The 23,792-nt window shown below is 49.6% G+C and overlaps 1 protein-coding gene across 1 annotated transcript in view; it reads left to right on the top strand.

Annotated features, from left to right (window-relative positions):
- The window catches only part of SHB (SH2 domain containing adaptor protein B), a 145,621-nt gene that overhangs the window by 73,684 nt on the left and 48,145 nt on the right, over positions 1-23,792 (top strand). The window contains exon 3 of the mRNA XM_021066254.1: positions 20,438-20,653. Coding sequence (XP_020921913.1) covers positions 20,438-20,653 — 216 coding nt within the window. The remainder of the gene's footprint in view (positions 1-20,437; positions 20,654-23,792) is intronic.

Below are 23,792 nucleotides of genomic sequence, written 5' to 3'. Positions count from 1 at the left end.
AAAAAAAAAAAAAAAAAATGTGTCATGTTTCTGAACCTTGGAATCTGATCGTGCCTTTTCGGAACCTTGTCACACATTGTAGGGTTCTTCCTTTTGGGGATAAAGATGGAAAATATCGAATAGTGAGATAGAAGTTGATTCCATTTGTTCAGCATCAGTGAAAGGCCCAGTACATGACTGATATTAGAAAAGAAAAATGAAATGGGACATATTCTCCTTGTGAATATAAACCAGTGGAATGGTGAGTCATTTATAGCAGATGTCAGCTAGAAATAAGGCTGTATATCTATCCGTGCTCATGTATGTGCTGCTCTAACCTGTAACATCTGCGTAAAGTTTTATGGTTTAGAAGCCTTTTTTTTTTAATATCCTTTGTCTGGTTTTATTTTATCACAGCCCCATGAAGTTGATATTAGTATTCTCCCCACTCCACACCAGAGGATGCTGAGGCTCTACTGGGGCAGATCGACTCCCAAAGTGTGTGAGCTGACAAATGGCAGAGCCAGGTCTTGAACCTAAGACTCCCAAGTCTGGTTCCAGAACATGCACCCTGGTCTATTCAAGTTGCCAGTATGTTTGGGACCGGGGACTGAAGCCCTGCATTATTGGAGGAAATGGAAGGTTAATCATTTGCGTTATATTTGCATTTATCCTAAGCTTGTCAAGGTTTGAAATATGCTGAAGTGCAGAGAGGGGCAAAAGACAATCCTATTTTCACGCCCAGCACCCTTCCCTTGCTCCTCCTTGGTTTGAGTGACATCACTTGGCTGCTGAGGAGCTGGAGGCTGAGAGGTTGGAGGACTCCCTCAGAAATGGCCTGGATTTCAGAGTCTAAATTGTACACTTCCTTCTTTTTTTTTTTTTTTTTTTTCCTTTTTAGGGCCATACCAGTGGCACATGGAGGTTCCCAGGCTAGGGGTCAAATTGGAGCTGCAACCACCGGCCTACACCACAGCTACAGCAACGCCAGATCTGAGCCAAGTCTGCAACCCACACCACAGCTCACAATCATGCCAGATCCTCAACCCACCGAGTGAGCCCAGGATTGAACCCGCATCCTCATATGGATTCTAGTCAGGTTCGTTAACCGCTGAGCCACAAAGGGAACTCCGGCTGTGTTCTTTGTATTTTTACTCTCCTGTGCCCCTAGGTTACTACAACCGTATATAAATGTAAAATATGAAAATGAAGGAACAGTACGAAAAGGGGTGATTTAGTAAATAAATGATCCATGGAGAGCCATCAGCCACCTAACCTTTAGTCACTTTACAGACAGGGGAGCTGCAAGGAACCCAGGGTCTGCTGGCAGTGATCTCAGCCAGGCTCCTGACCCTCAGCCCAAGCTATGCACATCTTCTTCCCTCTCACCACCACCCCCCACTGTCCGCTTGCTTGTCTGAGTTTTCTGCAGGTCTTTGAGGTAAAAGATAGAGATGCTCCTGAGTTGCTCTCTGTCCTCTACTGCCAGCTTCCCAGTTGGAAGAGAACTTTAAATTCCAGACTGCAGCAGCCCCTCCCTACCAAGTGCGACTGCAGTCTCGGGCTCATTTCAGAAATTCTTATTTCTCGACGGTGAGTCCGTGTTAGTACTCTAGTTATTTTTAGGTGGGAATTTTGTATTTTCTCTTTCATACCACTTTGGCTTCCCTTCGTAGCAGGGGTTATATTTTCTGTCTAGCAATAATGTTGGCGCTGCCTTATTTTTAGCTCAATTCGTTTTTCTTCCTGTGATTTCTTTTTTCTTCTAATTTAATACACATTCAAATAGGTTTTCTTTCCCAAACCCCCCCCCCCCCCCAGTTCGCATTCACTGAGTCCTAAGACCTAATCCAAAGGCAAGTGCTGAGCCTCATTTTGTTCCTGGAGAAAGGAAGAGGAAGAATCTTCAGTAAGGCTTGAGTATCTCTTGTCTCATGGGCTGCTGCTTGTCATTTTATTAGTCTCTTCACCTCACTCGCCCCAGGTGCCCCTGACTCCTGGCTGAGACGCTCACATGTACACACCTGATAAAAAGTGCTTTTGACCCCTGTATTCCACTCCACCTCTATAGAGGAAAGCTGCTGACCAGCGTGGCATGGGGGACTTTGAGGGGCTGGGTCCTTAGGCTGCTAGAGGGCTTAGCATGTGAGCATGTAGCTGTGCATGTGTATGTACATATATGCGTATGTATGTATGTTTGTACATGTAAGTACACACACACTCTGGTGCTCCCCAGACTCTTTCTTTTTAAAAAAAAAAAAAATTATTATAGTTGATTGACAGTGTTCTGTCAATTTCTGCTGTACAGCAAAGTGACCCAGTTATATATATATATATATATATATATATATACATACATACACATACACATTCTTTTTTTCACATTATCCTCCGTCACGTTCCATCGCAAGTGATTAGATATAGTTCCCTGTGCTATACTGCAGGATCTCATTGCGTATCCACTCCAGATGTAATAGTTTGCATCTACTAACCCCAGTAGATCCCACTCCCAGTCCATCCCACTCCCTCCTCCTCCCCCTTAGCAACTACAAGTCTGTTCTCCATGTCCATGAGTTTGTTTCTTTTCTATAGATAGGTTCATTTGTGCCACATATTAGATTATAGATATAAGCAATATCATATGGTATTTGTTTTTCTGACTGACTTCAGTTAGTATGAGAGTCTCTTGTTCCATCCATGTTGCTTCAGATGGCGTTATTGCTCTTTTTTACGGCTGAGTATTATTCCGTTGTGTATATGTACCACATTTTTCTTAATCCATTCACTTGTCATGGACATTTAGGTTGTTTCCATGTCTTGGCTATTGTGAATAGTGCTGCAATGAACATAAGGGTGCATGTATCTTTTCCAATGAAAGCTTTGTCTGGATATATGCCCAGGAGTGTGATTGCTAGATCACATGGTAGTTTTATGTTTAGTTTTCTGAGGTACCTTCATACTGTTTTCCATGGTGGTTTTACCAACCTATAATCCCACCAGCAGTGTAAGACGGTTCCCTTTTCTCCACACCCTCTCCAGCATTTATTATTTGTAGACTTACTAATGATGGCCATTCTGACTGGTGTGAGGTGGTACCTCATGGTAGTTTTGATTTGCATTTCTCTAATAATTAGTGATGTTGAGTATTTTTTCATGTGCCTGTTGGCCTCTGTATGCCTTTGGAGAAATGTCTATTCAGGTCTTCTGCCCATTTTTCAATTGGGTTGTTTGTTTTTTTGCTGCTGAGTTGTAGGAGTTGTTTATATATTTTGGAGATCAAGCCCTTGTCAATTGCATAGTTTGAAACTATTTTCTCCCATTCCCTCAGTTGTCTTTTAGGTGTGGGTTTTTTCTTGTTGTTTATTTTATTTTATTTATTTATTTTTTTAATTTGTTTTTTTATGGTTTCCTTTGCTGTGCAAAAGCTTTTAAGTTTGATTAGATCCCGTTGGTTTATTTTTGGTTTTATTTGTATTGCTTTGGAAGACTGACCTAAGAAAACATTTGTGCTGTTGATGTCAGAAAGTGCTTGCCTATGTTCTCTTCTAGGAGTTTTATGATGTCTTGTCTCATGTCTTTAAGCCATTTTGAGTTTATTTTTGTGCATGGTGTGAGGGTATGTTCTAGTTTCATTGATTACATGCAGCTGTCCAGGCTCCCCCATTTCTGTCTCTGGCACCCATAGCATTTGATTCTGATTCACAGGCCCCCCATAGATAACACTCCTAATAGGACCCACTGTTTACCTCATTTATGCTGCCCTTTGTGCGTGCGTGCGTGCGTGCGTGCGCGCGCGCGCCTGCGCAGAGTAGCAAGTCCCTGGGGATGAGGCTGTGGTAAGGTGGGGCAGGCCTGGGGCCCTGCTTACCCGTTGTCTTCCTTAGAATCCTTCCATGGCTCCTCATTGCCTCACTACTAAAGTATGTTCCTCTTAGCCTAGTGACACCTAAGCAGATGACACATGTAACTACATAACCCCAGAGAAGACTGTATTTTAAGCTATGGGCTTCTTTCACTAGGCCAAGGACCAGGCTTGACTAATCAGCATTTTCCCAGAAACCAGCAACACGGGCGCTCAGCAGAGTGAGCGAGTGATAGAATGCACTAATGAAGCCGGTTGCCATGTCCAGGCTTCCTCCCTCACCCTTTCTGGCCATGCTGGTTTCCAAGGTCAGGATCTCCCTCCATTTCCCAAAGCACCTTTCTTGTGTTGGAGCCAAAATCCTATGTTCTATGAATAAGATCTTGTCAGGCTGCTTGTAATCCCTTCTGAAGCCCTCACGAGGAGTCACCTTTTGGGAGGCAGCCCCTTTTGCAGCTGGGTGTTGAGGTCTAGACCTGCTTCCCTGAGTACCTATCCTCCAAAAGGCAACGTGTTTGCCATCACCTATCTCAGGTTGATTTTTGGCTCACAGCTTGCTGATCAATGTTAGTTGCTGGGAAGGAAGTACTTTCACTCCTCACTTCGAAGAGAGGATCAAGCCTCTCTAGGAGGGTGGGGACCTTTTTGCAGTGAAACAACGGGTCCCAAATCGTGATCAGGTCTGTCCTCGAAGCCATGTTTTGGGAAAGCTTTCAAGTTTCATGGTGTTGAGACTATAGCTACCGTATTTAATGTGTCTTTAAATATCCAGTGCCTCCCCGGATGACCACGGGCATGTTTGCAGGCTGTGTTATAATTAAAATGTACGCCTTGGAGTTACAAATCAAAACATGATCTCCTCCAAACTCTGTTTCCTAAACTTCCAATGTGTAAACATGACATGAAACGGAACTTGTTTAAAAACATTCACAAAAGCAGAAGTTGTTGATCTGAAGCCTGTTCCACAGGAATGTTAAGTAGAAGATGAGGGAATTCCACAGCCGTGGAGCTTCCTGAAAGCAGCAGGAGCGATAAGGATGGCGTGCAGGGGCTCTGATAAAAGCAGATGGGGCAAATCCCAGCTCCTCCAGCACAAGCTCACTTATCTACTCTTCCTGTCTCCGCCTCAGTTTCCTCATCTGTCCTGAAGTGAACATAAAGCTGCTGGCACCATGCCTGGTTCAGGGTAGACACTTAACAAGTGCTGTCATGAACAATCGTCACAATAAAGAGGCTAGTTTCACGTGCCATGTCTGCGCATGACGCTTCCTTACAAAAATATATATTTTTTAGGGCTGCACCCGAGGCACGTGGAGGTTTCCAGGCTAGGGGTCAAATCGGAGCTGTGGCCACTGGCCTATGCCAGAGCCACAGCAACGCAGGATCCAAGCCGCGTCTGTGACCTACACCACAACTCATGGCAACGCTGGATCCTTAACCCACTAAGAGAGGCCAGGGATCAAACCCGCAACCTCATGGTTCCTAGTCAGATTCGTTAACCACTGAGCCACTAAGGGAACTCTATAAAAATATTTTACAAATTAAAAATACATTTAAAAAAATACATGCAATGGTAAGGAAATTCAGCATACAGCTGTATGGGACATAAAACGTGAACTCTTCCTCCACAGAGTCTTTGTTAATTGGTGTATATTTGTTTAGCCCTCTACCCACTGGTTTACAAAAATATACAATTCTACCATGCTACCAACCTTTTTTTCCTACATAAATGCTATCCTATTGAACATCCTGCTGCATCACACAGCTCTCATCCAAGGTCATTAGTCCTTTTGAATGGTTCTTTTATATGACTGTAACACAGTGGTCAGTCATTCCCCTGTTCATAAACTTTTAATTTGTTTCAAGTTTTTGCTCTTCCATTCTGCAGCAAACATCCGTGTACATTTGTTTCTGCTTATGGGTTGGGGAATTTCTATAGAATTTATTTTCAGAACTGGAACTTAAGGCCATAGGATATTTAATTGTGTTAGGGTCACCAAATTTATCTCTGAAAAGGCCATTTCCAGTTTAGACTTCCTGCAGCAGGCACTGAGTTTGGTTCCCTTCCTCAGGTAGACAAAGGTTTTAAAAATATTTTTTTTCCATGCTCAATTCTGACTTTGGAAAAGACCGTCTTAGGTTGTTCTTTCAACCAGTATTTATGGGGCATCTGTGAAACCACATTCTGTGCTAGGAATTGTAAGGGATGTGTCCCAATGGATTGGACTTGAACTCGGCCCTCCAACACTGGGCCTGAGGGAGTGGAGTGAGTAGGAGCTGAATGTGCAGATGGCTAGGACCCTGGTAGAGTCTCAGGGGCTCTGGGCAGAGGGATGCTCCCCACTAGCATTGGGGGGTGGGTGGGGGCTGAGCACCGTCGTGGCGTCTTGAAGGGACGTGCTGGTGACAGTGTCAGCCTTATCTTTGAGCTGCTGCACCGCCTCTAACACATGGTGGGGTTCGGTACAAGAGGTCTCAACCCAAACAAACTGGCACTTGGAGCTCAGGCTCCCAGAGGGGAGCGGTTTGGAAAAGACCCCCTCCACTCAGCATCATGTTCCTCCGCTATCATGTTCCAGGCGTTCATGGCACTTTTCACACAGTACCGAGTCTCTTCAGGACGCTTTTTCTTGGGGCCCTGAGAGGGGCTGTTCTTATGTTTCCTACCGTAAGAGCCCTCATTATCCAGATGTTTCCTTCCAAAAATTCTTGAGATGGTCGTATGGGTGGCGTAATCTGTGATAGCTGTTGACAGGAAGGAGCCACTTGAAAGCCGTTCTGAACAGTGGTAGCTTTGGGGTTCCTCATTCTTGTGTGTGGCACCGCACACACACCTTCCCCTTCGCTATGGCACTTTCAAACAAAACAAAGACATGTCATCAGGTTTTTTGTGCTGTGACACCAAGAAACATAAGATGTCATGGTAACGTTGGAGAGCCTAGGAGTGTAGGGTTCGTGCGGATTTCTCACTCTGACCTAGCAAGTCCCTTTGATGCTGGGTTTCCTGTTTGGCCTGTTAAATAGGGGTGCTGGCTCTGCCCACCAGTATCTGACTATGATCAGATGGTTATAAGAACTAAATAGGAGTTCCCATTGTGGCTCAGTGGGTTAAGAATCCGGGACTAGTATCCACGGGGATGCAGGTTTGCTCCCTGGCCTTGCTCACTGGGTTAAGGATCCAGTGTTGCCACAAGTTGTGGCATAGGTTGCAGATGAGGCTCAGATCTGTCGTTGCTATGGCTGTGGTGTAGGCTGGCAGATGCAGCTCTGATTCAACCTCTAGCCTGAGACCTACCATATGCTGCAGGTGCAGCCCTAAAAAGAAAAAAAAAAAGAAACAACTAAATAACACAAAGGGGGTGTGGACCTGAAAGTACTATGTGGAATGAAGGAGTCTTGCTCTTGGTCCTTTTTAAGTTTGGGTTGGCCCTTGGCAGGTGGTCACTCTTGGGCCAGGTAGGGAGCCCCTCTGAAATCCCCAGGCTTTGCCACTGTGAGGTCTCCTGAGGGTGAGCTTGCAGGTTCCTCTTAGGGAGCTGATGCTTGGCCGGGACCCTAGTTCCTCAGGGTCAAGAAAAGGGGCAGGTCCCCTCCATGTTGTGACCTGGATCTCTATGTTGATACACAGTCTTTGCAGAAACTCTTTGGGAAGGGGAATAGACAGGCAGCCCATCCTAGGCTTGTGGGGAAAGGCTCTTTCACGAGGCATGAATAAGTCAGGGGTCTCCAAAGAAACAGAACCAGTAAGACAGATTTATCATCATCACCACTGGCTCAGGTGATTATGGCGGCTGACAAGGTCCAAGATCGGCAGGGTGAGTCAGCAAGCTGGAGACCCAGGCGAGCCAGTAGTTTAGTTCCAGCCCAGATCTGAAGGCCTGAGAACCAGGAGAGCGAATGGTGTGGTTCCAGTCTGAAAGCCAGTAGGCTCAAGACCCAGGAAGAGCCAGTGTTTCAGTTTGAGTCTGAAGGCAGGAAAAAAGTTGGTGTCTCAGCACCAAAGGTGTCAGGCAGGGAGAATTTCTCTCTTTATCGTAGGAGGGTCAGCCTTTTTATTCTATTCAGACCCTCTGATCGGACAAGGCCCACCGCTTTAGGAAGGGCAACTGCTTTACTCATTTAACAGATTTAAATGTTCATCTTGCTCAAAAGCAGTTCCACAGAACTTCACAGACCTACCTAGAGTAATGCTTGACCAAGTATCTGGGTACCCTGTGGCCCACATAAAATTAATCACAGGCTTAAGAAGGCACGGCTTTGTGCCGGAGTAGAGCTTCTCACTCCAGAGGGTTCTTGTTGCCTTTTAGGGTTGGATTTGGGAGGAGTTTGCCAGAAGGTGGTTAGGATGCTGAGCTCAGGGACCCCACACCCTGTAGGATGGGTGCTCTCACATATGTCCCCTCTTCTTCATGTGCTGGAGCCGCAGCTTTGGAACAAGAAGCCTGTGTGAACATTCATTCTTTGTATAATCAGACAGAGGGATTCTGGAGCCAGAAAGGCCTCCGAGACCATCTGCTTCACCCCCTCCCGCCTACCTGTGAGGAGTCTTAGCCCCAGTGGATCAGGCGACTGACAGCCATTGAGTCACACAGCCATTGAGCGGAGGACCAGGCTGGTCCCAGGCCGGCAGCCTTGTCATCACCATCCAGAAGGCTGGGGTTGTCTCTTAAGTCCCCAGAGGGATTAGTTCCTCTGTTGAAGTAGTTCCAAAGCAAGGAAAGCTGAGGCCGAGAGTTTGCCAGGTCTCAGCAAGTTGCTTCCGGCTAGGCAGCTGTGCTGGGCACAGGCACAGTGCCAGCAACACCCCTCAGCATGAGGCAGTGACCCCATGATCAGCCCCAGGACGGCTGCCACCACCAGATGGGTACGGGTGGTGTTTGACCAATTTGACTGTAAACCTGGCACACGGCAAGGGATGCTGTTAGGTACAGATGGAGTAAAGGGTCATGCCCGGAAGGGGGCCCTGGCTCTGCCCTCGGAGGCTGGCACCCTACACCCGATGCCTGTTTGTAATCACTTGCTTAGGGCCAGCCAGCCTGGGACCAGCAACATGTGTTGGCCACGCCTCTACACATCTAGAATGTGTTTTAAAACCTCCTTGGTACCACCTGATTCCTCCTGATACCACTGTCTGCTTTCCTCCCCGGCTGCCTAACATTTCCTGTAAGGACCTATGTGTGTCCTAGTCAGGTAAACCCCAGGCTGACCCGAGTTACCCTGACTAATGAGCCAGCGGATGACCAGAGGGAGAAGGTGACCTGCCTGGCATCACTCAGCACAGTGAAGCTGGGACCAGCTTAGCTGGAGCTAGGACCTGGCTCTTCTGGTGCTCGCTTCCCCTGCTGCCCTGAACATGTTTGTGTTATGTTGCACCTAGACCTAGTGTTTCAGAGCTGGTGTAGACAGCTGCATGGTTACCAGCATGGGCTTGGAGCCAGGCTGCCCCCATCACTAACTTGTGACCATCTTTTTTTTTTTTTTTGAATTTTTATTTTTTCCATTATAGTTGGTTTACAGTGTTCTGTCAGTTTTCTACTGTACAGCAAGGTGAACCAGTCATACATACATGTATACCTTCTTTTTCTCACATTGTCTTCCATCGTGTTCCGTCATAAGTGACTAGATATAGTTCCCCGTGCTATACAGTAGGATGTCATTGCTTATCCATTCCAAATGCAATAGTTAACCCCAGATTCCCAGTCCATCCCACTCCCTCCCCCTCCCCCTTGGCAACCACAGATCTGTTCTCCAAGTCCATGAGTTTCTTTTCTGTGGAAAGGTTCATTTGTGCTGTATATTAGATTCCAGATATAAGTGATATCATGGTATTTGTCTTTCTCTTTCTGACTTGACTTAGGTATGAGAGTCTCTGGTTCCGTCCGTGTTGCTGCAAATGGCATCATTTTGTTCTCTATCGTGGCTGAGTGGTATTCCATTGTGTGTATATACCATATCTTTTTTTTTTTTTTTTGCCTTTTCTAGGGCCGCTCCCGCGGCATATGGAGGTTCCCAGGCTAGGGGTCCAATCGGAGCTGCAGCCGCCAGCCTACACCAGAGCCACAGCAACGTGGGATCTGAGCCACGTCTGCAACCTATACCTCAGCTCACGGCAACACCGGATCGTTAACCCACTGAGCAAGGGCAGGGACCGAACCCGCAACCTCATGGTTCCTAGTCGTATTTGTTAACCACTGCGCCAGGAAGGGAACTCCTATACCATATCTTTTTAATCCATTCATCTGTCGATGGACATTTGACATTTAGGTTGTTTCCATGAACTTGTGACTATCTTTAAAGTGGTGATGCCCAAGCACCCCTTACAGGGCTTCTCATTAAAAGAGCACCAGGGAGTTCCCATCATGGCTCAGCAGTAACAAATCCAACTAGTAGCCATGAGGCTGTGGTTTTGATCCCTGGCCTTGCTCAGTGGGTTAAGGATCTGGTGTTGCTGTGAACTGTGGTATAGGTCACAGACTCAGCTCCAATATCACATTGCTGTGGCTGTGGTGTAGGCTGGCTGCTGTAGCTCCAATTCGGCCACTAGCCTGGGAATTTCCAAATGTCATGGGTTTGGCCCTAAAAAAAAAAAAACCTGGAGATGGTGCACTCGGGACTCAGTAATTCTTAAAGCCTGTTATTGAGAGTTGCGTTTCCCAGACCTTGACTTGAACCACTGAGGCCATCTGAGCTGCACACTTGGTACCAGTCTGGTGAGGAAGGGGCTTGGGTGTGACCATGGCTGCTCCAAGGCTCGCTCTGGGAGGTTCCATGAGAAAGGGCAGATGATGCTCCCCCTTGAGGGGTATAACGAAGCTGGTCTGGCATGAAAACCTGTCTCCCGTGGCTTTATCATGTTAGAGTGTGGCCTGAGGCCTCTATGGAAGCTGAGACCTCACCATGCCCAGCAGACGGGCAGATGGCACCAGGAGGGTGGCTAGCCCTCTTTAAAGTACAGTCTACCAACACTAGGAAGATGCAAGGTGAGACTGCGTCTGGCTCTGTTTGGTGAGGCCTCAGGCTGCCCACCCTGGGTCCTAACCTCTGTCTGCAGCACAGGGGTCAGGGAACACCCTCTCCTCGTACGGTTGACCTGAGGGTGCTGGTGCCACCCTCATCTCCACCACTTATCCCGGTGGAAACGCTCAGGTTTCCATCTTGGGGGGTTGGTCACAGGAGTGTGTTTTTTTTTCTGGAGCCTCTGCATCCTCTATCCCCTTCTTGAAAGGGTGGAGTCCTCATTGTTTGGACCTTCTTGTCATCAGCAGCTGATCACCACACCCTGGTGTTTCCTGCTAGCATCTAAAAAGGCTCTTTTTGGTGTAAATGCAAATCTGGTGAAGACTCCTGGTCCACATTTTCTTTTTTCTTTCTTTTTTTTTTTTTTTTTGTCTTTTTGCCATTTCTTGGGCCGCTCCTGCGGCATATGGAGGTTCCCAGGCTAGGGGTGTAATCGGAGCTGTAGCTGCCAGCCTACACCAGAGCCACAGCAACGCGGGATTCGAGCCGCATCTGTGACCTACACCACAGCTCACGGCAACGCTGGATCATTAACCCACTGAGCAAGGGCAGGGATCAAACCCGCAACCTCCTGGTTCCTAGTCGGATTTGTTAACCACTGCGCCACGACGAGAACTCCTCCTGGTCCACATTTTCTAGTATCCTACCCCTCCTCCTGGTGTTCAGGGCCCTCCGTAGCCCAGTCCCAGTTTCCTTTTCTAGCCACTCCCCACCTCCTCTTCCTCAGCTGGGCTCATAACAGCTCAGTCTTTGGTTTTACCTCCCAATTCCTGAAGCTTTCCTTGCTCATGACTCAGTTTGTGTGTGTCCTGTCTCGGTTGCCCTTTCTCCAGGGGCGCTCATCTTCACCGTCTGAATCTTCCCTCTTTCCTGAGTATGTTTACCTGGGCCCCCCATTCACTGTCTGCAACACCAAGCAAGTCCCTCAGCTTCCATGGCCCTTGAGGGGCTTCCCTGCACTTGGACTTGAGATCCTATGAAATGCCACCTCCTTCCTAAGGTTTTTCAGGATCCCTGGGCTGCCTTTGCTTTCTGCCTCCACCGAGCTGCTGAGGTCTATTCCACTTGAGAACCGGATTGGTGCCAGCAGAGGCTCTGAAGCTGCCTGAGCCTCCGTGTCTGCACTGTAAAATACAGCCGCCCTTGTCTGTCTGTGTCCTGGGGACAAAGAAGGACATGCAACCAGCGCCCGGGACAATGCCTGGCAAAGGCAGGTGTATGGTAACTGTTATTAATTGGGCGCTTATGCACGTTGGCATCCAGACTCTCCTGCTGAACCACGAGTCCTTTGCAAGTGGCGGGAGCCTTGTCTCACAGCACGTGAGTTCTTAGCCTTTGGCCTTACACCCAGTAAGGGCTTCGGGATGTCTGAGGAAGAAAAGCAGGCAGGCTCCCTGCTTGCCTGTGAATGTGGGCCTTCTGTGAATCAGAAAGCTCTCTCCCGAGAAAGTTGCTGCTCTGAACGGATGCTCGTTGATGCACCACCTTGGGCCCGGGAGCAGCCAGGATCCTGGAGCAGCGAGTTCGCCTCAGTGCCTCCATGGCGGGGGGCGATGGCGACAGAACCCAGGTCAACAGCCGCTCAGGGCCTCTGCACGCAGTCACTGGACGGGTGCAGAGTGACGGGTAGGCTGGAGGGCCCGGCCGTAATTGCAGACAGCTCCCGAGAGCTCTGTGAAGAGGCCCGGTGACCTTTTAAACCGTGAAGGGGGACACATGTGGTGTCATCAGGTGTGCAGGCTTGTCAGCACTGTGCCCCCCACCCCGGCCCTGGTGACAGAACAGGGCACTCGGGGGGGACCCTGTCACCATGCAGATGACAGAGGGAAGGAGCAGACCTGGCTCCCTGACTCGGACCTGGGCCTTCCCCTTGCCCTCGGGCTTCGAGTAAAAGAGCAAGCGGTGCAGTCTCATCGGGCAGTGACAGGCCCGTGCTGCTCCTGCTGATGCGACCATTGTTCTTGTTCCACACCCCTGATCTGCAGAGCTCACCCTCTTTTTCTGGGGTGTTTCTGGGCACGCCTGGGGAAGAGATGGTGAGAGAGCTCCAATTAGTCGGTCTCCTGGCTTCTACACAGCTCCGGAAACCAGCCTAGATGGGGGAGCGCAAGGCGGGGCCTCTGCCCGCGTCGCATTGGGTTTGTGTTCGGGCTCCGTCTGCCACCGCCTGCCCGGCCCTTGCTGGCCTGCAGTGTCCACCCTGAGGACCCCTGCTGCCCCTGGGGGACCCCTGAATTCAGGCATTCGTTGAAGCCCCCCAGTTAGGAGGCAGTCTTTCTCCAGCAGATGTTTTAACAGTTCAAATGGAGAGAGCGGCCCGTCTTCCTTTGATGTGGTGCCCAGACCTTGACTGGGTTTCGGCTGCATGTCTAATTAGGAGCAGCCGCCTGCCACTCCTGTGGAGCGCCTCACTCAGGCTGTGGTGCTGGGTGTACTTTTAACACCTCAGACCTCACTGAAATAGATGCCCCTGCCTCCGGAAGATTACAGACAGGATGGTCTGATAAAAGAGATGTCAGGAGTTGCTGTCATGGCTCAGCCGTACGGAACCTGACCCGTATCCATGAGGCTGCAGGTTCTATCCCTAGTCTCACTCATTAGGTGAAGGATCTGGTGTTGCCGTGAGCGGTGTTATAGGTCACAGATGTGGCTCAGACCCCACATGGCTGTGGCTGTGGCATAGGCTGGCAGCTGCACCTCCGATTCGACCCCTAGCCCAGGAACTTCTGTATGCTGCAGGTACAGCCCTAAACAGCAAAAAAAATTAAAAAATTTTAAACTCCCTTGTCTGGGAGTTAGAGGACCTGCGGCCTTGTCCCTGCTACATTCTTCCTGTCCCCAGGCCTCAGTTTCCCTGTCTGTAAATGTGGTTTACAGTGTGGTTTACTGACCCTCCCCTGTGTGCCTCGTGTTACAAGAGTTGATATGGAGCCAAGCTCCCGTGTAGAGGCTTCAGATTGCCCAAGCAGCAGCTGAAGGTGGAAGTTACGGATCCAGAAATGGAAGTAATTCAGAGTTGGGTGGTGCAGCATTTCCCTTTCGAACACAGGGCTGGCCTGTGAGAGTTCGTAAGCAGGCCTTCTGTGGCTCTGGGGGACAAAGGGTGATCTCAGAGAAGGTGAGATCTTTAAATTGTGTTCCAGGGAGGCCCTAGTAGTGGTACCTGAAATAATAACAGCGCTCCTGGAGTGCTTTCTGTGCATCAGGCACTCTTCTAAACACTGAATGTAAGTGAATTCATTTGATCCTTATAGCATCCTTCCAAGATGGATACTGTTGTTCCCCCTCCAGAGATGAGGAACCTGGGGCAGCTTGGCACACATCCCCCACTGGAGCCAGGATCTGGGCCCCAGCAGTGTGTGCTGTGCTGTTGAACCTGTCACTACCTGGACCTAGGGCTTTTCCTCCTACCTTGTGGCTGGTGCAGGGCAGCTCTTGGTGGTGCGTTGCTCTAGTAATTCAGCCGTAGACCGTGGAGGTCTGATGGCACAGCCGGCCATGCCCACCACTGGCTGAGTAGAGGTTTCCGAAGCTGAGAAGTGACAGGGCCTGTGAGTGAGGCCTTGGTGGACGCACATCTCTACGGAGCCCTGCCACCCTGTGATCTAGGGTCTGGTATGGCCTCCTGGACAAGCCAGCTGGGAAAATTAGAGGTGAGGGCACTGCAGGCCAGCGTCTGTCATTTCCAGCTAGGCTCCTGCACGTCTGAACCAGCCTCTCCCCTCCCAGCTCCACCCTGCCCAGAGGTTTTAGGGCACCTCTCCTTAAACCCTCTTGGGGGTGCCGTCCCGCAGCACTCTAGGCCATCCGGAACCTCTTCAGCTCCCTCAGCTTCCTCTCCAACTGGGCCCCCTGGACAGCCCACCTTTCCCACCTGGTCCTTCTGGCCCTGGTGACTCCACTTTGGTCCTTCCCTCATCAAATGCCCATTATCCCTGCCATACCACCATGCCACACCCTCATGTCTAAATTCTTTAAGGCCCTATTGAGGGCCCTAAGTCGCCTCTGTGTTGGGGGTTCGGGCCATCTCTTCCCAAGGGCTCCCGAAAACCAGGACAGTGCCTGGTTCATTTCCATCTAGCTTGTGTGCTGGGCTCTCAGTAGATGCCCTGCTAGGTGTGAGGACAGTGGATTCCAGTGCTCCAGGAGAAGGCTGGCCGCACCAGGGATGCGCCGAGTTCCTCAGCCTTGGTTTCCCAGAGGGTGAGGCCAAACCCTGCCCTCCTCTTTTCTGTTCCTGAAGGGAAGGGAAAGGGGTGAAGAAAGGATTTCTTTTCTCCCAGTCTTTTTCTTTCAGTTGCGTGCCTGCCTGCTTTCCAAATACAGATTTGAGGCTATGCATAATAAAAAGAAATGTGTATTTGCATGAGACTGTTATAATAGGTATCAAGATCCAGGAAGGGCAAGTGAAAGTGAATCTACCCAATATCTATGCTAACCTAGCTATCAAGGTTAAGTATCAAGTTAACGCTGAGCTTCCTGGCGGCCAGAGGAAAAAGAAAAACTGTGAGGGAAAGGCACAGAGTTGGTGAACACCGGAACAAAGTGTAGCTTGTTGCCCATGAACTTGGGGAACCCTAAACATGTCTCAGAGCCACTCCGGAGGCTCCTGGTTTGCAGCAAGCTCTCTCCCGGCCCCTCCCTCAGATGATGGTTTGCTCAGATAGTTGCTCGGGTCATCCCCCTGGCCCTTGCCTCTCAGGCCACCATCCTCGGTCAGCCACCAGCCTCGCCCTCCTGGCTCTCTGCCCCTGTGAATGCACCCAGGGCCCCTTCCAGTTCTAACACTCTCTGATTCTAAAAGAAAGTGCTCTAATTTTTTTTCTTTCTTCCTCTGTATGTAGTTCCACTTGAAAACCTTTCTGCTCCAGAGGTCAACACAAATCCCTACCCTGTCAATTTAATGTTTCTGCTCCCTGCCTAACAGGCATAAAATCACAGCCTGCCACCCAATATTAAAGGTCATTTTCTATGAATTTATAGATGGTGATGTCTAGATAACTTGCACCTTGAAACATGCGGTCACCAGCTCCCCCATTAGATCAGTCTCTGGGCCTTCACAGGTCAGTCTGGGTAGTGAGGAGCATGGGCCTGGTCACTAGGCAGTAGACAGTGATATCTGGCGAGCTGGCCTGGCACAGTGGCCCTTGGCTTCCTGGGGCTCTTGGCAAACCTCCCTTGGGAGAAGGGATGCTCCCTAAATGGGTGTTTTCTCGGGCAAAGGCAGCTGCTTCTAAAACACAGCTCCTATGAGCCCAACCTGCTTAAAATCATCATATTTACTTTCATGCAATCCTGTCTTAATTACATTTTTTTCTTTACTCACATCCTTATTCATTATTGAAAACAGCTTTCAGAAATTATTATGCAATAATGCTTTCCTCTATACACAGTAACTGTTTACCTTCCCGTATCAGGTTTTCCGCCCCTTATTCATGTGCATCTGTACTTACAACATCGCTGTCATCCAAGTTTAGCTATTATGGGCAACGCGCGCGATGATGGTATTCAGCGATTCCTAAGCAAGGAGCAGAATTCCTCTGGGGCATTGTTCACGTTGCCCAGGACTTGTTTAGAAATCCCACATTATATGGTTTGCTCAACACATAAACAGGCTTGTGTTTCTCTTTTTAACTTAGCATAATTTCATGTACGCTTTTCCATGTAGCCGCAGACTCTTCAAGCTTTGTCATTTTAATGACTGCTTAATATTCCATCCAGTTAGCGTGCCATAATTTACTTAACTGCTCCCTATTGTTGAGGCCTTAATGAAAATTTGAATTCAGCATGTAATACAGGAGGAAGCTCGTTTTAATGATTACCGTTATAACATCCTCTGCCCTAACTGCGTGCCATTACTAACCCCGCGTTGGTAAGGCGCAGATGCTTTCAGAACAATAAATCCTGTCTGAGAGGTGTATGCACCACAAGTCCCTCTGATTTAATAGCTAATCTGTTCCCTGCACATGTTTTCCTTTAAGGCTGGTGTTTATGTAAACTATCTCCTGTGAATATTGTGTAATACTCAACTATACGCATTTGTCATATTGTTTCCAGGTACCTTATCACTGCAGTGAGGGACTTTAATCAATTAACTGGAATTTGGGGGTCAAGAGGGGTTTCTGGCTTTCCGTCATCATTCATTTATCCCAGCCACATTCATGGACCGTGTGTTTGCAGCTGGGCTCTGAGCAAGAGAGAGTGCTCAAGGCCACTCGTGATGACTGGGGACCTGTAGAAGTGCATTCACAAGTTGCTTCGTGGCTCAAGATTAAATGGTGATTTGCATGCAAAGTGCTTGGTAAACTGTAGAGTACATATTAGTGGTTGCTAGAATTGCTTGTGAAAGAGATTGAAGTGGAAGGTGATCTGCCTGGGTCAGTGCCTATCAGCTGCAATGCCAGTGTCCCCAGCCATCGGAGTACCCCAAAGACAAGAGGCTAGACTGCACTCCCAGGAACCAGGGCGGGAGTGGAACGGATGATGACGACCCCACAAAGCACTGATCAGAAGTTTGGTAGATGACGTGATTTACAGAGCTGTCTCCAGGACTTTCCAGTGGGTCTTTGCCTTAAAGTGACCAGGTCCTGCCTTTTATAACTCTTGTCTTCTTCGCTTCCTCCCCCAGAAAAAGGAAAGCATCATCCCCAAAATGAAATCATCCCAGTTTACGCATGGAACCCAATAAAGCTGTGTTTGCCAAAATATGGAACATCTCAGAGGAGATACGATTTTAGGTGGCTTGAAACCAATATAGTGAGGTTTTTCCCTTTTCCCTCTCACTCTTTCTCAAAAGAGAAGGTTATTCTTATTTGCCAAAGAAAGTGTCTCCATATGCAGCTTGCATCCCCACCAGCTCTGCAGTCCTTGCCATCTCCCTCTCCAGCAGGAGAAGGGGAGCCGTGGGCTTGCCTCCCAGCAGTAGTACCCACCTAGCTGCTTTTGTTCTCCTTCATTCTTTTCATGTTTATCATCTGTTTTTGGTAAAAAATAATGACTCATGGGATGGTGATTAAAAATCTCCTTTTTAGGTGAGTTTATTTACTTCTAAAAAATGAGGCAACAGCAATGAAAATGGTAAATAATAACCCAGGTGGTACTCGAAAACAGCAAAATCACAAAGTTGGTATGTGACTGAGTGGCATTGGGCAGATTGTGCTATTTAACATCCACGCTAAAAGTCACTCACTGCCTAGCATACGGTGGTTTCTGTTATATCAGGGCCTGTGCCCAGGGTGGGGTTTTGCCATCTCTATGAGCTGGCCTTGGATCATGAAGCCCAGTCTAAAAGAATGTTCTTGGGCGTTCCCATAATGGCACAGCAGAAATGAATCCGACTAGGAACCATGAGGTTGCGGGTTGGATCCCTGGACTCCCCCAGTGGGTTGGGGATCCAGCGTTGCCGTGAGCTGTGGTGTAGGTTGCAGACATGGCTCAGATCTGGCGTTGCTGTGGCTGTGGCATAGGCTGGCAGCTGTAACTCAATTTGAGCCCCAGCCTGGGAACCTCCATATGCTGTGCTGCAGCCCTAAAAAGTATTAAAAAAAAAAGTGTTCTGGAGTTCCCGTCGTGGCGCAGTGGTTAACGAATCCGACTAGGAACCATGAGGTTGCGGGTTCGGTCCCTGCCCTTGCTCAGTGGGTTAACGATCCGGCGTTGCCGTGGGCTGTGGTGTAGGTTGCAGACGTGGCTCGGATCCCGTGTTGCTGTGGCTCTGGCATAGGCCGGTGGCTACAGCTCCGATTCGACCCCTAGCCTGGGAACCTCCATATGCCGTGGGAGCGGCCCAAGAAATAGCAACAACAACAACAAAAAGACAAAAAGACAAAAAAAAAAAAAAAATAGTGTTCTTACCGACATCATTCACACGTTTTATCAGCTGCTCTTCAAGGTACATGGCTCCCAGGGGCTTGTACCTTATCTTTATGCCACGAGTTCTCCAATTTGGAGAATGCCTCATGAGCCCCTTTAAACATTTCACTCTCACCAGCTTCACTGCTTTTGTATCAAGCCCTACCTCCCCGGACCTGGAACTCCAGCAAAAGTAAACCATGCATAGACACGATGGACTATTACTCAAGCTTAAAAAGAAGTGAAATTCTGACGCAGGCTACTATATATGGGAAAACCTTAAAAACATTATGCTAAGTGGAATAAGACTGTCACCAAAGGCCAAATACCATGTGGTTCCATTTATCTGAGGTACCTGGGCAGTCAGATTCCTAGAGACACAAAGTAGAAGGGTGGTTGTTAGAGGCTGGGGAGTAAATGGGGAACAGTGTTGGTTTAGGATGATGAAGAATTCTGGGGCTGGAGGACGGGGATGGTTGCACAACCCCAGTGTGAATGTATGTAATGCCACTGGCTTGCACACCTAGAGATGGTTAAATGGCAAATGTTATATATATTTTACCAAATAGACGAGAAAGTAGGCTGCGAGCATGTTCTCTCCAGCAGCACTGCCTTGGCGCACCCTGGTCCTACACAGGGAATCCTGCCCCCTCCCATTTCCAGTTGCCAGAGCTGTCAGTTCAGTGTCATCTCTCCTTCTGCCTCAGCCCTCACGGGTGCTGCAGGAGCCCCTTTGCTGCAGAGCGTCATGGTGCTTCAGATGCCGGATGTAGCTCTTCTGGAAACAGTGGGCTTGCTGAGAGCAGCCTCGATGCCAGACCCTCTCCTTTCCCCCATCTTCGCTTGGGCCCTGCAGCGGGTATTTTGATCAAAGCAAGAAAAGGGTTTGACAAGGGGGCATCTGATCACAGCATCCCAGCCTCCGTCTTTCAGCCACCGCTGGCCTCTTAGGAGTCAGTAGCCGCTGAAAGGAACGTGCCCTGTCTGGGGCCTCATCTAGACGGATGGCCACCCCTGAGCCCACACTGGAGTCAGGCCTTGGCATCCTCTGCAGAAGATTAAGAGCTTGCTTTCTTCATTCAGAAGTGAAACTGGACATCTGCTCTCAAGTTTCTTGGCTGTATTCAGTGTGATAGAAGACAGGCAGGCCCTGGGGGAGGTAGAAATGCAGGAGAAGGGTCACTCACGGGGCTTTGCAGAGAAGACAGTGCCTCTGGGTCCCCTGGGGGTGGCGCTGGGCTTCTTAGGTCTTTACAATGAATGTGTCAGCTGGGTGGAAACTTCGGGTCATTTGGCCCAATCTCCTGGTTTTACATTTTGCAGATGGGGAATGACAAGTCCAGAGGATGGGGAGCTACCCTAGTGGGAAGGACCCCTCCCTCCTTTCCCCACTCATCTGTAAGTGAAGGGGGTGAGAGCTGCATGTTTGGGGCTGGTGTCAGAACAGACCTGGAATGTCATGCTCACATCTGGGCCCTGCCCTTGAAAAGACTGCGGATGGTCCAATGAGGCTTCTGGTTCTGTCGTTTGCTCCAGAGCCCGAGATCTTTGTGAGGAAGCCTTGAGCAGTGAGAGCAGAGACGCTGCCCTCAAGGCAGCAAGGGGGCCTGTTCTGTGCTGTCCCCCCACCTCCCTGGCCGACGGCTCTGGGTGTCACCTGGTCCCAGGTGAGGAAGTATGTGCTGTGTGCATCCTTTACATCTTTGCTTTCTTCTGTTTGGATTGCAGAGTTTCAGAGGCAGGAAAGCGTCCGGTCCCAGCACAAGGGCATCCAGTTATACGATACCCCTTATGAACCCGAGGGCCAGAGCGTGGACTCAGACTCCGAGAGCACGGTCAGCCCCCGCCTGCGGGAGAGCAAGCTGCCCCAGGACGACGACAGGCCCGCCGATGAGTACGACCAGCCGTGGGAGTGGAACCGGGTCACCATCCCAGCTCTGGCAGGTAAGGAGCCAGGGGCCCTGTTTGGAGGCGGCTGCTAACCCACATGACCCTCACCTTTGTACAGAAGAGCTCTGGTCCCTGCCTGCTCAGGTAAACCGTAGAGTTTCTAGTATAGCTGGACCCCTGGAAGATAAGGAGGGTCCTGGAGGGATGCGAGGCTAGGCCAAGGAAAATCTTGGGTCTGGCCTCCAGGGTCTCCCTTCCAGTCGGCATCCCTACCGCCCTGGTCCTGTCTTCAGGGATGGCCCGGATCATCGCAAGGTCTGACTCTGTCTTGGTCCCGATGGGAATGCTCTATTTCAATGAAGCCAAGATTTCAAATTTCAGAAGGAAATCCTAGAAACTAGATGAAAACCAACCTGCAGAGTGCTTTAGTGGCCCCATCTCGTCATACAGCTGCAGTGGGCATGCCTGCATCCAGGGCTGCTGGGTTTCCTGTCCCAGCTTCAGCAGAAGCCCATTCACAGCACAGGCCATGGGCACATCTGGGCCTCAGGGCCTGACCCTTTCCCTGGCCAAGAGCCTCTTGAATGACTCAGGGGCCTCTCCTCTCCATCCCACCCAGACACTGGGTTTCTAGAATCTTGTGTCCATCACAGTTCTAAAACTCCTCTCCCAAAGCCTTTTGGAAAGCAGTCGGCCACGTGTGTCACATGTTCACACCATTTGATCCTCATCCCAGTCCTTAGGATCTGGGCCAAGGTTACGATCTCAAGTACAGAAAAGGCATGATGATCCTGAGTGAGGGGGAACGACCTGAATGTCCACCGGTGAGGGTTGGTAACCAGGAATATCGTGAAGCCCCGACAAAGTGACGTTGACAATGAACTTTATAGCAACCTAGGGCAATGTTTATATCTACTGTTAAGAGGTGAAAAATCAAATGCAAAAATATGTTCATACATCTAAGAGCCATATGAACAAAAAGATACCGAGTGACTAGTTCTTACCACATTGAGTCATAACGGAGAGTTCGGATTCATTTTGCCTAGAATCTCCCTTTTTTCATAAACACCTAGACCCTTCCTCCCTTTCGAGCCCCCAGAAGTGAGGCCTCTGCCCTCTGTTCATCTTGATTCGCTGCATTGAAGTTGTGGCTGCTCTAGCTCCCATCACACACGGCTCCCTGGGTGTGCAGGACACCATGCAATCCCAGGCCTCCTGCTGAGTGCCCTTCCCTGCCCTATCCTGTCTGGAAAAGTCCCGCGCCTCCTTCACCATCTCTGCGAGCCCTCCTGGTTCACCTGTCCCAGGGCTTCCTTGCTGCCTCTTTGGGCTACTTGAGCTTCCTGCACATGATCCTGGTGGGGCATTTTTCTCATCATATAGAATGAGCGCCGTAGGTGCCGGGCCCGCCTGCCAGGCTGCGGGCGCCTGGCCGAGAGCCAGAAATGAGAGTGGTCATGTGGTCACCTCAGGTCTCTCCCGTGCATTTCACAGCGTCCTCTTCCCTCGGCACAAGGGAAACCAAGGACTGTCCCCTGATGTGACTGGTAAGGCTGTTCTCCTCCCAGGTGTGAGAAGAGCCAGCACAGGGCTGATGCTGCCCCAAAGGTGGCTCTTCACAAACACCAGTTTGATTAAAGGACTGAAAGGCTTATGTGACAACTCTCTTAGATACCAAGAGCCCATGGCAAGAGATGCCACTGCAGGCAAATGTGGCCTCTCACCCTTTCCTGGACTGACTGTCCTTCAGGTCATGTTATCTTTGATGCTTTTGTTTCGTCTGGTGCTTTGTGGCTCAAAATGTGGCTCCTGGACCAGCAGCATCACATCACTTGGGATCTGGTGAGAAATGTAGGGTCTCGGGCCCCACCCCAGACCTGCAGAGTCAGAATATGTTTTAAAAGATTCCCAGGGAGTTCCATCATGGCGCAGCGGAAACGAACCTGACTAGTGTCCATGAGGATGTGGGTTTGATCCTTGGCCTCGCTCAGTGGATTGAGGATCTGACATTGCCGTGAGGTGTGTGGTGTAGGTCACATGCGGCTCGGATCCCGCGTTGCTGTGGCCATGGCGTAGGCTGCCAGTTGGAGCTCCAGTTCAACCCCTAGCCTGGAAACCTCCATATGCTGTGGGTGCGGAGCTAAAAACAAAACAAAACAAAAGCCCCCAGGTGATTTGCAGGCCTGTCAAAGTGAAAAGCACTTGCCCCCACAGGACATGGCTCTCAGTCCAGAACTTGCCCACTTCCACCCAAAGCTGGTTTTAGAACTTCTATGCATTTAGTTTTCCACAAAGGATCACAAAGTCTCAGCTAGAACTCTGTCTAAATAAGTTTCTGAGCCACGGGTATCCATTCTGGACTTGGTTTTATGTTGCTGAGCTGCTGTCACAAGTGTCATTTAAGGTCAGCTTCTTAAGCTGCCAATAGAAGACAGACTCAGCATCATGTCTGTGTCTCATCAAGTCACTTACCTCATCAGTTGTGGGACCTGCTCTGGAGTGGATCCTGGTTGTGCTTTTCCTCAAGAAGCTTTTGGCTCAGTTTTGATTTCTGGAGCATAGAGGGAGGCTGTTTCACCCGGGCTGGAGGGGTGCTGTGAGCCCCACCCCTTAGTCTTGACCGCATCCCTCCCCACGTCCGTGGACAGAGCCCGTCGGGTGTGGCGTTGGCAGGTGAGGAGCATCCTCCTGTTTCCCAGCCCAAAGTGCAGGTAGAGTGAGGTGGATGGGCCACCTTTCAGGCAGTAAGGATGAGTTGAAACAGCTTAACTGGGTTGCTGACATGCTGCCATGGTTCCCTGTGTGAACCCAGAAGTGAGGCTGCTCAGAAACGAAGGATAATGTCCCCACCGGAATTAGCAATGTGTGCCACATGCTTTAGCACGTCATTGGTGGTGTCAGGGAGCAAGGCAGTGCTTGGCTGGGCCCCGTCCTCCTTGTCATAACAGCTGTTTGAAGTGCCCCACGCTTTCTCTGGGGCCTCGGGAGTTCTGTGGTGGGCCCCGAGAGCCTGGGTGCAGGATCTGTAGCTGGGGTGATGTCTGCTGGGCGAAATCGTTACCGTTTCTTTCCATCCCTTGTGTTCTGATTCTGCCTGTTTCGCTCCCATGAGGGAACCTGGGCAGTGTTTTCAGATTTCCAAAGATGTAGAGCGTGGGGACTCCCACAGGCAGAGCTGGACCCACCAAGGGGG

Source organism: Sus scrofa, chromosome 1 (genome assembly GCF_000003025.6).
Source record: "Sus scrofa isolate TJ Tabasco breed Duroc chromosome 1, Sscrofa11.1, whole genome shotgun sequence".
Lineage (NCBI taxonomy): Eukaryota > Metazoa > Chordata > Mammalia > Artiodactyla > Suidae > Sus > Sus scrofa.
Note: the sequence above shows the minus strand (reverse complement) of the source record. Positions and strands in the feature narration are given on the sequence as shown.